Source organism: Heterodontus francisci, chromosome 6 (assembly GCF_036365525.1).
Source record: "Heterodontus francisci isolate sHetFra1 chromosome 6, sHetFra1.hap1, whole genome shotgun sequence".
Lineage (NCBI taxonomy): Eukaryota > Metazoa > Chordata > Chondrichthyes > Heterodontiformes > Heterodontidae > Heterodontus > Heterodontus francisci.
Window position 1 is genome coordinate 156,285,116 of NC_090376.1, and position 14,810 is coordinate 156,299,925.

A 14,810-nucleotide genomic window follows, 5' to 3' on the forward strand; every position below is an offset into this window, starting at 1 on the left:
CTACTGTATACCACTGTCCCACCACCTCTGGTGGGTCTGTCCTACCGGTGGGACAGGACATACCCGGGGATGGTGATGGCAGTGTCTGGGACATTGTCTGTAAGTTATGATTCCGTGAGTATGACTATGTCAGGCTGTTGCTTGACTAGTCTGTGGGACAGCTCTCCCAATTTTGGCTCAAGCCCCCAGATGTTAGTAAGGAGGACTTTGCAGGGTCAACAGGGCTGTGTTTGCCGTTGTCGTTTCCAGTGCCTAGGTTGATGCCGGTGGTCCGTCCGTTTCATTCCTTTTTATTGGCTTCGTAGCAGTTAGGTACAACTGAGTAGCTTGTTAGGCCATTTCAGAGGGCATGTAAGAGTTAACCACATTGCTGTGGGTCTGGAGTCACATGTAGGCCAGATCAGGTAAGGACAGCAGATTTTCTTCTCTAAAGGACATTAGTAAAGAATCAAGCTGAAAACAGATTGTACAGAGGAAAACTGAAGAAAGAAATATGAGGGGCAAAGAGAAGTATGAGAAAAGATTAGCGGGTAACATAAAAGAGAACACTATAGTCTTTTATAAAAATATAAAGAGTAAGAGTAAATTCAAAGGAAAGGTGGGGTTGATTAAGGACCAGAAAGGAAACAATTTTGTGGAGGCAGAGGGCATGGTTAAGGTACTAAATTAGTACATTTCATCTGTCTTCATAAAGAAAAGGATGCTGCCAATATTGCAATAAAGGAGGAGGATTTAAAGAAATTGGATAGGGTAAAATAAAGAGGAAGTTCTAAAAAGATTGGTAATGCTCTAAGTAGAAAAGTCACCCGATCCAGATGGGATGCATCTTAAGTTGCTGATGGAATTAAAGATGGAAATAACGAGGTTCTAGGCAAAATTGGTCAGTCCTCCTTGGATATGGGAGTGGAGGGACTGGAGAATTGCAAATAGTACACCCCTGTTCGAAAAAAGGGAGAAAGATAAATTACAGGCAAGTCAGCAAAATGTCGGTGATGGGGAAACTTCTAGAGTCAATAATCCAAGCCAAAAGACTTGCAGGTTGGTAGGTAAATTGCCCCTAGTATAGGTAGGTGGTAGGGAAATATAGGGACAGGTGGGGATGTGGTAGGAATATGGGATTAGTGTAGGATTAGTATAAATGGGTGGTTGATGGTCGGCACAGACTCGGTGGGCCGAAGGGCCTGTTTCAGTGCTGTATCTCTAAACTAAACTAAACTAAACTAAAATAGCTTGTCACTTGGAAGAACGTCGATTAATAAATGGCAACCAACACATATTTGTTAAAGGCAAATCATGTCTGACTAACTCGGTTGAGTTCTTCAATTAAATAACTGAGAGGGTTAATGAACATAGTTCAGTTGACATCTGTATATTGTTTTTCAGATGAGAGGGAATTATATCGTGATGTATCCCAGGGGTCTGTTTGGGGCCACTGCTCATTTTGCTATATATTAATGACCTGGATTTGCGTATAGAAGGCATCATTTAAAAGGGGTGCAGGCACAGGGAGACCTGTGTGTTCGCCTGCACAAATCTTTGAAATTAGACGAACAAGTTGGTAAGGCTGTTTAAACAAAAGCATGTAGAATCCTTGGCTTTATAAATATATGAAAAGAAGAAGAAAGAAAGAAAAGAATAAATATATGCATAGAGTACAAGAGCAAGGAAGTCATGGTAAACCTTTATACATTACCAATTAGACCTCAGCTAGAATATTGTGGCCAATTCTGGGCATTACAATTTAGAATATCAAGGCCTTAGAGAGGGTGCAGAAAACATTTTACCAAAATGGTACCAGAGATGAGGGAATCCAGTTGTGCAGAGAGTAGAAAAGCTGAGATTATAAGGGATTTTGATAGAGTTGATCGGGAGAATTTCCACTGACCAGAGGGTCAGTAACCCTGAGGATACAGATTCAAGATAAATTGGCAAAAAAGCTGGGGGCGGTGGTTGATGGTGGTGGTGGGGGGGAGATAGGACAATTCCTTTTACTCAGTGATTTGTTATGACCTAGAATGCATTGCCTGAAAGGGTATTGGAAACAGATTCAATACTAACTTTCAAAAAGGAAGTGTTTGTATACTTAAGGAAACATTTGCAGGACTAAGGGGAAAGAAGAGGGTAGTGGGACTAATTGGATAGTTCTTTCAGAGAGCCAGCACGAGCACACTGGGTTGACTGGGCTCATTCTGTGCTGCATGATTCTCTGAATCAAATTGTGCATCTCTGAGAATGCAGTAGGGCCTGTTATTGAATGTTCCAGTAGGGTTTTAATTGCATTTATTCTAGCAGCTTCCATATATGAATACAAATTGGAATAGAATGAAAATTGTATTAAATGGATGGGGTGACACAGTGGCGCAGTGGTTAGCACTGCAGCCTCACAGCTCCAGCATCCCAGGTTCGATTCTGCGTACTGCCTGTGCAGAGTTTGTAAGTTCTCCTTGTGACCGAATGGGTTTTCACCGGGTGTTCCGGTTTCCTTCCACAGCCAAAGACTTGCAGGTTGATCTGTAAATTGCCCCGAGTATAGGTAGGTGGTAGGGGAATTGAGGGAAGGTGGTGATGTGATATGGGAATGTGGTAATTGGATTAATGTAGGATTAGTATAAATGGGTAGTTGATGGTTGGCACAGACTTAGTGAGTCAAAGGGCCTGTTTCAGTGCTGTATCTCTAAATAAAATAATGCTAGAGAAAGTGCCATGATATAAGTTCCTTCACTAATTTCATAACATGAAGCTTTTTCTGGTTTGTGTTCATTCATTTATTTTTGATATTTATGTTATAGATTAACTTTGTTTTCTTGATTAGAAAGTGGTATTTTAACTGATGTAAAATTGAGTTATGTATTTAAGTTGCATTAGCAACATGCAGACTTTAAAATGTTAAATTCTTTATTTTTTATTTTTCCATTTTCAGAATAATGATGCTTTCTGTGTTAAAGCACACCAAATCCCCTGTCAAGTTCTGGTTTTTGAAGAATTATTTATCTCCTACTTTCAAAGTAAGGGAACTTTGATATTCAGTACATTGGACAAAATGCAATAACAGAAAATATTGGAAATGCTCAGCAAGTCAGGCAGCATCTGTAAAGAGAACAGAATCACAGAATTATTACAGCACAGAAGGAGGCTATTCAGTCCATCATGTCTGCACCGGCTCTCCGAGTAAGCAATTCACCTAGTGCCATTCCCCCACCTTCTCCCCATAACACTTCACATTCTTCTTTTTCAGGTAACAGTTTAATTCCCTTTTGAATGCCATGATTGAATCTGCCTGCACCACACTCTCAGGCAGTGCATTCCAGACCTTAACCACTCGCTACGTGAAAAGATGTTTCCTCATCTCGCTTTCGCTTCTCTTGTCAATTACTTTTGAATCAGTGCCCTTTTGTTCTTGATCCTTTCACGAGTGGGAACAGTTTGTCTCTATCTACTCTGTCCAGACCCCTCATGATTTTGAATACCTCTATCAAGTCACCTCTCAGCCTTCTCTTGTCTAAGGAAAACAGACTCAATATCTCCAGTCTGTCTTCATAACTGAAGTTCCTCATCCCTGGAACCATTCTTGTGAATCTTTTCTGCACTCTGTCCAATGTTTTCACATCTTTCCTAAAGTGCAGTGCCCAGAACTGGATACAATACTCCACCAGAGGCTGAACTAGTGTCTTATACAAGTTCAACATAACCTCCTTGCTCTTGTACTCTGTGCCCCTATAAATAAAGCCTGTATGCTTTATTAAACGCACTGTCAACCTGTCCTGCCACCTTCAATGATTTATGCATATATACACCCAGGTCCCTGTGCTCCTGCGCCCCATTTAGAGTTGTACCCTTTATCTTATATTGGCTCTCCATGTTCTTCCTACCAAAATTAATCACTTCATCTTCACATTTCTCTGCATTGAACTTCATCTGCCAATTGTTGGCCCATTCCACCAACAGACAAATTAACATTTTGGGTGTGCAGATCATTCATCAGAACTGGCCTGCTGAGCATTTCCATAATTTTAAGCCTCTGGAGTGTTTTGTCTTCTATTTAACAGTATTTTGTTATGTATTGTGTTTGGGTTAATAATATAATACATAATATAAGATACATAATACTGTTTGTGTGTAAAATTTATACTTATAAATAACACTAATTGGAGTAGCTACTCATAAAATAATGTTTTTGCTTTTCTCATAATGCTTATTTGTTATATTCTGGATTCTGTTGTATTATAGAAGAAATAACTTGTTTGACAACTTTGATTTCCTCACCTAGGAGTTCATTCCAGAAATGGCAAACGAATATGGATTCCAGTATGAGTTGGTGCAGTACATGTGGCCTAGGTGGCTCCATCAACAGACAGAGAAACAGAGGATTATCTGGGGATACAAGATCCTTTTTCTAGATGTTCTCTTCCCATTGGCTGTTAACAAAATAATCTTTGTTGATGCTGACCAGGTAAATGCGTTTCTTTTGAATGGTGGCATGGCTCACATTGGGATTGAGTAGCTGAGATTTTTCGTGAATCTGCATTGGGCGCTGAGAATATCAGAACATTGGCTGGTTTTCAGTGCATTACATAAGAACATAGAAATAGGAGCAGAAGTAGGCCACACAGCCTCTTGCGCCTGCTCCGCCATTCAATAACATCATGGCTGATCTTGGACCTCAATTCTACTTTTCCGTCTGATCGCCATATCCCTTGATTCTCCTAAAATGCAAAAAATCTATTTCAGCCTTGAATGTACTCAATGCCTCAGTATCCACAGCCATCTCGGGTAAAGAATTCCAAAGATGCATAACCCTCTCAGTGAAGACATTCCTCCTCATCTTCCTTATTCTGAGACTATGTTCCCTAGTTCTAAACTCTCCAGCCAGGAAAACAGTTTCTCAGTATCAACCCTGTCAAGTCCTGTCACAATCTTATGAGATTACCTCTCAGTCTTCTAAACTCTGGAGAGCATAGGCCCACTCTACTCAACCTCTCATCATAAGACATGTGAAGTGATTCATCCCAGAAACAATCTGGTTAACCCTTGTTGCACCCCCTCTTAGGCAAGTAAATCCTTACTCCAAAACTGCAAGTAGTAGTCCAGGGGTGGTCTCACCAAAGCCCTATATAATTGCAGCAAGACTTCTTTACTCTTGTAATTTAACATCCTTGCAATAAAGGTCAATATATAATTTGCTTGCTGTACCTGCATGTTAACTTCCTGTGATCCTTTTACAAGGACACCCTCATATTCAAAACACCAACATTTAAAAGCTTCTCACTATTTAAAAAGTATTTTGATTTTCTATTCTTCCCACCAAAGTGAATGGCCTCTCACTTCCCCACATTATACTCCATCTGCCACCTTATTATCCACTCACTTAACTTGTGTATAAACCTTTGCGGCCTTACTGTCCCACATAGCTTTGTATCATCATCAAACTTTACTCTCATCTAAATCATTGATATAGAATGTAAATATCTGAGACCCCAGCACTTATCCTTGCGTCAATCCCACTAGTTATGGCTTGCAACATGAAAATGCCCAGTTTACCCCTGCTTTCTGCTTTCTGTCAGTTAACCAATCCTCCATCATGCTAATATATTAACCCTAACCTCATGACCCCATACTTTGTGTCATAACCTTTTATGCACCTTGTAGAATGCCTTTTAGAAATCCAAGTATACTACATCCACTGGCTCCCCTTTGCCAACCCTGCTCGTTACATCCTCAAAAAACTCGAATAGAGTCAAAGGGATGGATTTTGTTGTCCTGCTGCGGGAGAGGCAGCGGGTGCAGAAAATGGCGGCTACTCCACATGAGAGCTGCGCCACCACAATTACACGGCAGGCAGCCACTTAACATATTAACAGCGGCCACCCCCTACCCACCGCCCCCCCCAATCACGTGGCGAGAGCGGCATTGGCGACACCATTCACGGCTAGAACAGGTGCTGGAGCTATTTTTAAAAGGTTGCCAGCCCTGCAAACAGTTCAAACTAATGCAGAATTGATCATCCCTCCCATATTCTAGGGTTGACCCTGTCTCCCCCTCATATCCACAAAATATGTCAGAGTTGCCCCTTCCCCCACCCGTCTATACTCAGAAAGCAGTGGAGACCCCCTTCCCTTCCTCGGTGGCGCCAGTTTCTCCTGGATGGGAAAGTGAAGGTGTGTGAGTGCTGCACGTTGCTGAAGACCGGGAGTGGATGGGAAGATCATGGGGATGACATGGTAATGTATGCAGATAGGTATTTTGAATATTTAAACCAGGGTCGCGGTGCAGAGCGGCGGAGGGGCCGCCGCGGAGCTTCCCTGCCGCCTGGAAGATCGGGCCATGCAAACCTGGCGTCGGGTTCCGTGGAACAAAGAACAAAGATAATTACAGCACAGGAACAGGCCCTTCGGCCCTCCAAGCCTGCGCCGATCCAGATCCTCTCTCTAAACATGTTGCCTATTTTCTAAGGTTCTGTATCTCTTTTCTTCCTGTCCATTCATGTATCTGTCTAGATACATCTTAAAAGACGCCATCGTGCCCGCATCTACCACCTCCGCTGGCAATGCGTTCCAGGCACCCACCACCCTCTGCGTAAAGAACTTTCCACGCATATCCCCCCTAAACTTTTCCCCTTTCACTTTGAACTCGTGTCCTCTAGTAATTGAATCCCCCACTCTGGGAAAAAGCCTCTTGCTATCCACCCTGTCTATACCTCTCATGATTTTGTACACCTCAATCAGGTCCCCCCTCAACCTCCGTCTTTCTAATGAAAATAATCCTAATCTACTCAACCTCTCTTCATAGCTAGCGCCCTCCATACCAGGCAACATCCTGGTGAACCTCCTCTGCACCCTCTCCAAAGCATCCACATCCTTTTGATAATGTGGCGACCAGAACTGTACGCAGTATTCCAAATGTGGCCGAACCAAAGTCCTATACAACTGTAACATGACCTGCCAACTCTTGTACTCAATACCCCGTCCGATGAAGGAAAGCATGCCGTATGCCTTCTTGACCACTCTATTTACCTGCGTTGCCACCTTCAGGGAACAGTGGACCTGAACACCCAAATCTCTCTGGACATCAATTTTCCCCAGGACTTTTCCATTTACTGTATAGTTCACTCTTGAATTGGATCTTCCAAAATGCATCACCTCGCATTTGCCCTGATTGAACTCCATCTGCCATTTCTCTGCCCAACTCTCCAATCTATCTATATTCTGCTGTATTCTCTGACAGTCCTCTTCACTATCTGCTACTCCACCAATCTTAGTGTCGTCTGCAAACTTGCTAATCAGTCCACCTATACTTTCCTCCAAATCATTAATGTATATCACAAACAACAGTGGTCCCAGCACGGATCCCTGTGGAACACCACTGGTCACACGTCTCCATTTTGAGAAACTCCCTTCTACTGCTACTCTCTGTCTCCTGTTGCCCAGCCAGTTCTTTATCCATCTAGCTAGTACACCTTGGACCCCAAGCGCCACAGCTGCTCCGATTCTCCGGCCTCGCCCCTCCTGCCACGAAAACCAACGCCGGGCTGAGAACAAAATCCAGCCCATAGAGGCATAACGGTACAGAAAGAGGCCATTTGGCCCATCAAGTCTGCAGAGCAATCTAATCAGTCCTATTCTCCGGCTCTATTCCCGTAGCCCTTTTAGTTTATTTACCTTAAGTGCCCATCCAATTTCCTTTTGAAATCATTCATCATCTTCACTTTCATTACTGCTTTGGGCAGTGAGTTCCAGGTCTTTACCACTCACTGCGTAAAAAGGTTCTTCCTCATATCCCCCCTGCCTCTTTGCCCAAAACCTTCAATCTGCATTCCTAGTTGATGGGAACAGCTTTTCTTTGTCTACCCTATCCAAACCTCTCAGAATCTTGTATGCCTCTATCAAATCTCCACTCAACCTCCTTTGCTCCAGCTTCTCCAAGCTAACCTTGTAGCTAAAATCCCTCATCCCTGGAACCATTCTGGTAAATCTGCTCTGCGCCCTCTCAAGATCCTGCATGTCTTTCCTAAAGTGTGCTGACCATAACTGGTGGCCGAACCAGAGGTTTATAAAGGTTCAGCATAACCTCCCAGCTTTAGTACTCAATGCCTTTATTTACTAAGCTCAACTTTGCTAACTATTCTCTCAATATGTCCTGACACCTTTCAAGATCTATGCACATGAAGCCCCCAGGTCTCTCTGTCCCTACACACTCTTTAGAACTGTACCATTTAGTCTATATTGCCTCTCCCTATCCTTTTGCCCAAATGCATCATCTTACATTTCTCTGTATTAAATTCCATCTGCCACCTGTCTGCCCTTTCTGTTAGCCTATCTATGTCCTGTTGCAGTTGATTGTTATCATCCTGATTGTCTGCCACACCTGCAAGTTTGGTATCATCGACAAATTTTGAAATTTTATTCTGTATTCCAAGATCAAGTAATTTATATGCATCAAAAAAGCAGTGGTCCTAGCACTGAACCTTGGGGAACACCACAGTCTACCATCCTCCAGTTTGAAAAATAGCCATTTACCAAGACTCACTGTTTTCTGTCCTTAAGCCAATTTTTTTAACCAATCTGACACTGACCCTCCTATTCCATGAGCCTCAATTTTGGTAACCAGCCTTTTGTGTGGTATCTTGTGAAAGACTTCCTTAAAATCCATATAGACAACGTGCATTGCTTTCCCGTCACCAACCTTCTCTGTTACTTCATCAAAATAATTAATTAGATTAGTCAAGCATAATCTGCCTTTACAAATCTGTGTTGGCTCTCCCTAATTAACTCAAACCTCTCCAAGTGCCTGTTGATTTTTTTTTCTGATTATTGTTTCTAAAACCTTACCCACCACAGATGTTCAACTTACACTCATTGCTGAATAAGGATGTCACATTTGCCACCAATAAATTTGTCAAACACGAGTTCCCTTTAATCAAACCATGTTGACACTGCCTAATCATATTTTGATTTTCTAAGTGACTTGTTAACACCATCTTAATAGTGGATGACTGACGTCAGACTAACTGACCTGTGGTTTACCTGTTTTCTCTCTCCCTCTATTCTTGAATAGCGGGGTTGCAATTGCCACATTCAAATCTACTGAGATCATTCTAGAATCTAGGGAATTTTAGAAGATCATAACCAACGCATCCACTATCTCTGCTGCCACCTCTTTTAGGACCCGAGAATGTCAATCATCAGGTCCTGGAGATCTTTCAGCTTTTAATCCCATTAGTTTCTCTAGTACTTTCACTGTACTGATATTAATTACTTCAAGTTTCTCACTCACATTAGCCCCTTGGTTTCCCACTATTTTTGGTATCCTTTTTGTGTCTTTTATTGTGAATATTTGTTTAACGTCTACATTAGGTTACATTAAAGAAAAAGAAGCGTGCTTCCTTTGCACTCCAACCATTCAGTTTCCAAAATTTGCTACACCCAGGTATGGGCTTAGACCCTGAAAGTTCTGTACAGCAGATATATAGAAATTAACAATAGAACAGAGGGAAGTTGCTATTGGTAAAATGTGTAAATGTTTGCATCTTATTGGGGACTAACATGCGACCTCATTCTCCTAAGAGTGCTTGCTGCTACAATTCTGAAATTGCTGAATGTATTGTCACTCTTAGTACAAGCTAGGGTATTTAAATAAATAACTTTTATTCACACAAGCCTGTGGTGTTATAGTTTAGACAAAAATAAGTTCTTTTTTTAAATTATCGCCTGTAATTCTCTTGCTGGTCTTCCTCTGTTTTTCTGTTTGTTTTTCACTCTTTTTGTCTCTGCCTTTCTTTCTCTTTATCCCAGTACACTTCTTACTCTCTCCCCTTTCTATATGTATTTTACTCCCTCTGTTTGCTTTTTCTTTTTATCTCTCCTACCCTCTGCCTTGTGCACATGTTTTCTCATCCATTTTCCCTATAATCGTAGATCTTGCTTTTTCTCTGTCTCTCTCACCTCCCATTGTTATCTGGACCTGGCCTTGGAGCTTTGACCTTTTGGTAGCTGCAGAATTGATCCCTTCTAAATATGAACAAGAGCGTGGGAAGGTGGAGGTTCAGGCTGGGAGAAAGCCAGGCCCTTCTCTGGGATACACCTCTACATCTCACTTTCAGAAATGGGCTCAGAGACCTTACCTTGACCAGTACAGATAATATCCAGGGGACGCTGCAATATGTGCAGATTATATAATTTATATTCATGGTATATTAATGATATAGGAATGCTTGACATTAATGCACACTTTCAAAGATGGAAAAGGTCAGAATAGACTTTGGACATAGAAAAGAAATCTTCCGCACCCAGAAACAGTACAAAGTTTGAAGTCAAGCCCACTTGTATACGACTGATTGTGAGGAAGTGATTAGTTGAAAAAGTTTGCATACAGATAGGTTTCTGTCATTCTCCGTATGATCTACAGTACTGTAAATGGTTTTGTTACTTGCCAATACTGAGTACAGAAGAAAGTCTTTATAGAGTTTAGACTTTTTAACCGCTGCCATTGCACATAGTTAAATACTGTTGACCATTTCTTCTTTACTTTGTTTAATAAAAGCAAAACTACAGAGCAGCGTTAATTAGATTTTCTTAAATATCTATTCTTAAAATGCTTCAGTTGCGGTAATTTTTTCCTGACATTGAAAGCTTCCATTGTTTACCACAATTAGTGCATTTTTCAGTACATCTTAATTTTTTTTAGCTCTAACTCTACATCTCTTAAATCATTTGCTTATGACATCATGCAAAATGCTTCTCCTTTCTCAAAGTAAACAAGATCTTTCTAAAAGAAAGTATTGTTAAACACTGCTTATTTAATGAAGAAGTTACCAGTATTAAATATGTACTTTTCTTTTCTCCTGTCTAGCTTGTGAGAACTGATTTAAAAGAACTACGTGATTTGGATCTCGAAGGTGCACCCTATGGATACACGCCCTTCTGTAATAGCCGTAAAGAAATGGATGGTTACCGTTTCTGGAACTCAGGATACTGGGCCTCACATTTGGGAGGCAGAAAGTACCACATAAGGTATAATCTCTTCTGAATACTTTTAATTGGAAGAGGGTGGAGGAAAGGAAGCAGGAAATGTTTTTTTAAACTTTTAAGAGGAGAAAAATCTGCCTTGGGGTATTGTAACAGATGAAATAAAGTCCAGTATAGTTTCTTCACATTTACACTTTAACAGGAATAAAATTTAGCAGTGAGCCATTATTCCTGTCCACATATAATTTTCATCAGTTATTAATATGACTGGTATTACAAGAAGCAAATCATATTAGGAAAATTCGTTTTTAAAAACTCATTATGAACGTATTACTGCAGAAATAAATGTCTCGTATTTGCTACTTTTTACTTACCTTTTCAAAACCACCCTTTTTAGAGTCATAGAGTCGTACAGCACAGAAACAGGCCCTTCGGCCCACCGCATCCATGCCGACCATAATGCCGATCTATACTAATCCCACCTGCCTGCATTAATTTCATATCCCTCTATGCCTTGCTCATTCAAGTACCTGTCCAAATGCCTCTTAAATGTCGCTACTGTTCCTGCCTCCACCACCTCCTCAGGCTGCTCATTCCAGATACCCACTATTCTTTGTGTGAAAAATTTACCCCTTTGATCCCCTTTAAACCTTCTCCCTCTCACCTTAAATCTATGCCCTCTAGTTTTAGTTACCCCTACCATGGGAAACAGATTCTGGCTATCTACCCTATCTATGCCTCTCCTAATTTTATATACCTCTATCATGAACCCTCTCAGCCTCCTTCGCTCCAGGGAAAACAGACCCAGCCTATCCAATCTCTCTTTATAACTCAAACCCTCCAAACCAGTCAACATCCTTGTGAATCTTTTCTGCACCCTCTCTAGCTTAATCACATCTTTCCTGTTGTGTGGCGACCAGAACTGCACACAGTACTCCGAATGCGGCCTAACCAACGTTATGTACAACTGTAACATGACATCCCAACTCGGACGATGAAGGCAAGCATGCCATACGCCTTCTTCACCACCCTGTCTACCTGTGTTGCCACTTTCAGGGAACTATGTACTTTCACCCCAAGGTCTCTCTGCTCAACAACACTCCCCAAGGCCCTGCCATTCACTGTATATGTCCTACCCTGGTTTAACTTTCCATAATGCATCACTTCACACTTGTCTGCATTAAATTCCATTTGTCAATCCCTTGCCCACTTTCCCAGTTGATCTATATCCTGTTGTAACCTTAGAGAACCTTCTTCACTTTCGACTATACCACCAATTTAGGTGTCAGATTCAAACTTACTAATCATGCCCCTTACATTCACATCCAAGTCATTAATATATATGACAAACAACAGAGGGCCCAGCACCGATCCCTGCTGCACACCATTGGTCACCGCCCTCAATCTGAAAAACAACCCTCCACTACCACCCTCTGCCTCCTATCACCATGCCAATTCTGTATCCACTTTACTACCTACTGAATGTTACGCTGATAGCAGAAGTGTTTTTTTTTAATTCATTAAGACATGAGTGTCACTAGCAAGACGGGTATTGTCCATCCCTAGCTGTCTTTGAGAAGGTGATGGTGGGCCGCCTTTTTGGACCACTGCATTGTAGCGATAAGATAAAACTGGATGACTTGCTAGGCCACTTCAGAGGGTAGTTGGCAGTCAACCACATTGGTATGGAACTGGAGTCACATATAAGCCAGACCAGGTAAGGATGTCAGGTTTCCTTCACTAAACCCATTAGTGAACCGGATGGGTTTTTACAACAATGTAATAGCTTCATGATGGTAATCACACTCTTTCGTAAAGAGAAGCTCTTTTTTTCAGCATTTGTTAACATGTTTTACTAAATTGATTGAACTTTGGTCGGATTTTTAAATTTGAAATGACGATTCAATTAATGATTGCATAGTGCTGGATATTTTAACTGTCTCAAGTACTATGAGAGTCTATGACTCTCTCTGGTATGGTTATAATGAACAAAATCTGTAAAAAATCAGGGGTGGCACAGGGGCGCAGTGGTTTGCACTGCAGCCTCACAGCTCCAGGGACCCGGGTTCAATTCTGGGTACTGCCTGTGCGGAGTTTGCAAGTTCTCCCTGTGACCGTGTGGGTTTTCGCCGGGTGCTCCGGTTTCCTCCCACAGCAAAAGACTTGCAGGTTAATAGGTAAATTGGCCATTGTAAATTACCCCTAGTATAGGTTGGTTGTGGGGAATATGGGATTACTGCAGGGCTAGTATAAATGGGTGGTTGTTGGTTGGCACAGACTTGGTGGGCCGAAGGGCCTGTTTCAGTGCTGTATCTCTAAAAAAAAACACTGTGATTATATCTTCTCTTTTTCCAGTGCATTGTATGTTGTGGATTTAAAGAAATTTAGAAAAATAGCAGCAGGCGATCGCCTTCGAGGCCAGTATCAAGCACTCAGTCAGGATCCCAACAGTCTCTCTAACCTGGATCAGGTCAGTTTTTACTTAAATCGCTCATGGATAACATATATGTTGTTGAAGATGATCCTGCTTAGCTTTGTATTATATGCAAAGTCTGATTTTTCTGATTACTTAGTTTTAAGTCTCTTTGAATTGAAATTTTTATGTTGATAATTCTGTACAGTTATGCTTGAATACATTGAAACAACAGTGGGGGTAGTTTTCAACATTGGCAGAGGTGATAACTGTTGGGAACAGATTGCCCACCTGTTATATACATCCTTCCCAAGTTTTCTTTCAAGAAAAATTTATTGAAGTGCATAATGAGTAACTGATCCACTAATGCCAGATTTTTGTACCCACCTAAATTGAAAATTATCCCCGATACATTTTTCATCTTTTATCCTTTCCTTTCAGTGATGCCTATTTATGTTTTTAGCAAATGAGAAGCTAGGTTTTGGGAGACTCTACGTCCTCCTATGGAGACTCATTGGGGTAGAAATTGAACATCAATGTGCACTTTTTTGTGCAAAATAACAAGTTTTAGGGGGCCGAATTTCAGGTCAGCATCATCTAGGTGTGCCAGGCACCTATATGAAATGACTTAGGCACATTGGCTGTGCAAATCGGAGGCCTAAATCTAGTTATAAGGAGCTTTATACAAAATCGGTTATCAAATTGGTGGAGCTTGTGTTATGCATACTCCGTCCAGTTCTGTCAGGTTTTCAGTGTCCTAATCAGCAGTCCTTCAAGGGACACAGCTCCCAACTTGCCCCAGGATTCACCTGGCTTGGCACCGGAGCTGTCCAAAACTACAAAGATTCATGGACTGTCTCTTCCGTGCCTGTAACTTGTTCTCCTTGACTATAAGTGTCAAGAAAATTGTGGACAAGGTGTTGCATCTCTGCCCCTGATCACAGAATCACAGAATAATACAGTGCAGAAGAGGCCCTTCGGCCCATCGGGTCTGCACCGATGCATTAAAGACACCTGACCTGTCCACCTAATCCCATTTGCCAGCACTTGGCCCATAGCCTTGAATGTTATGACGTGCCAAGTGCTCATCCAGGTACTTTTTAAAGGATGTGAGGCAACCCGCCTCTACCACCCTCCCAGGCAGTGCATTTCAGACCGTCACCACCCTCTGGGTAAAAAAGTTCTTCCTCAAATCCCCTTTAAACCTCCTGCCCCTCACCTTAAACTTGTGTCTGCTCGTAACTGACCCTTCAACTAAGGGGAACAGCTGCTCTCTATCCACCCTGTCCATGCCCCTCATAATCTTGTACACCTTGATCAGGTCACCCCTCAGTCTTCTCTGCTCCAGCGAAAACAACCCAAGCCTATCCAACCTCTCTTCATAGCTTAAATTTTCCATCCCATGCAACATCCTGGTGAATCGCCTCTGCACCCCC

At 41.8% G+C, this 14,810-nt stretch overlaps 1 protein-coding gene across 1 annotated transcript in view; it reads left to right on the forward strand.

The window, feature by feature from the left end:
* The window catches only part of uggt2 (UDP-glucose glycoprotein glucosyltransferase 2), a 740,193-nt gene that overhangs the window by 665,362 nt on the left and 60,021 nt on the right, over nt 1-14,810 (forward strand). Inside the window, exons 34-37 of the mRNA XM_068034396.1 lie at nt 2,921-3,005; nt 4,268-4,450; nt 10,846-11,006; nt 13,317-13,431. Coding sequence (XP_067890497.1) covers nt 2,921-3,005; nt 4,268-4,450; nt 10,846-11,006; nt 13,317-13,431 — 544 coding nt within the window. The remainder of the gene's footprint in view (nt 1-2,920; nt 3,006-4,267; nt 4,451-10,845; nt 11,007-13,316; nt 13,432-14,810) is intronic.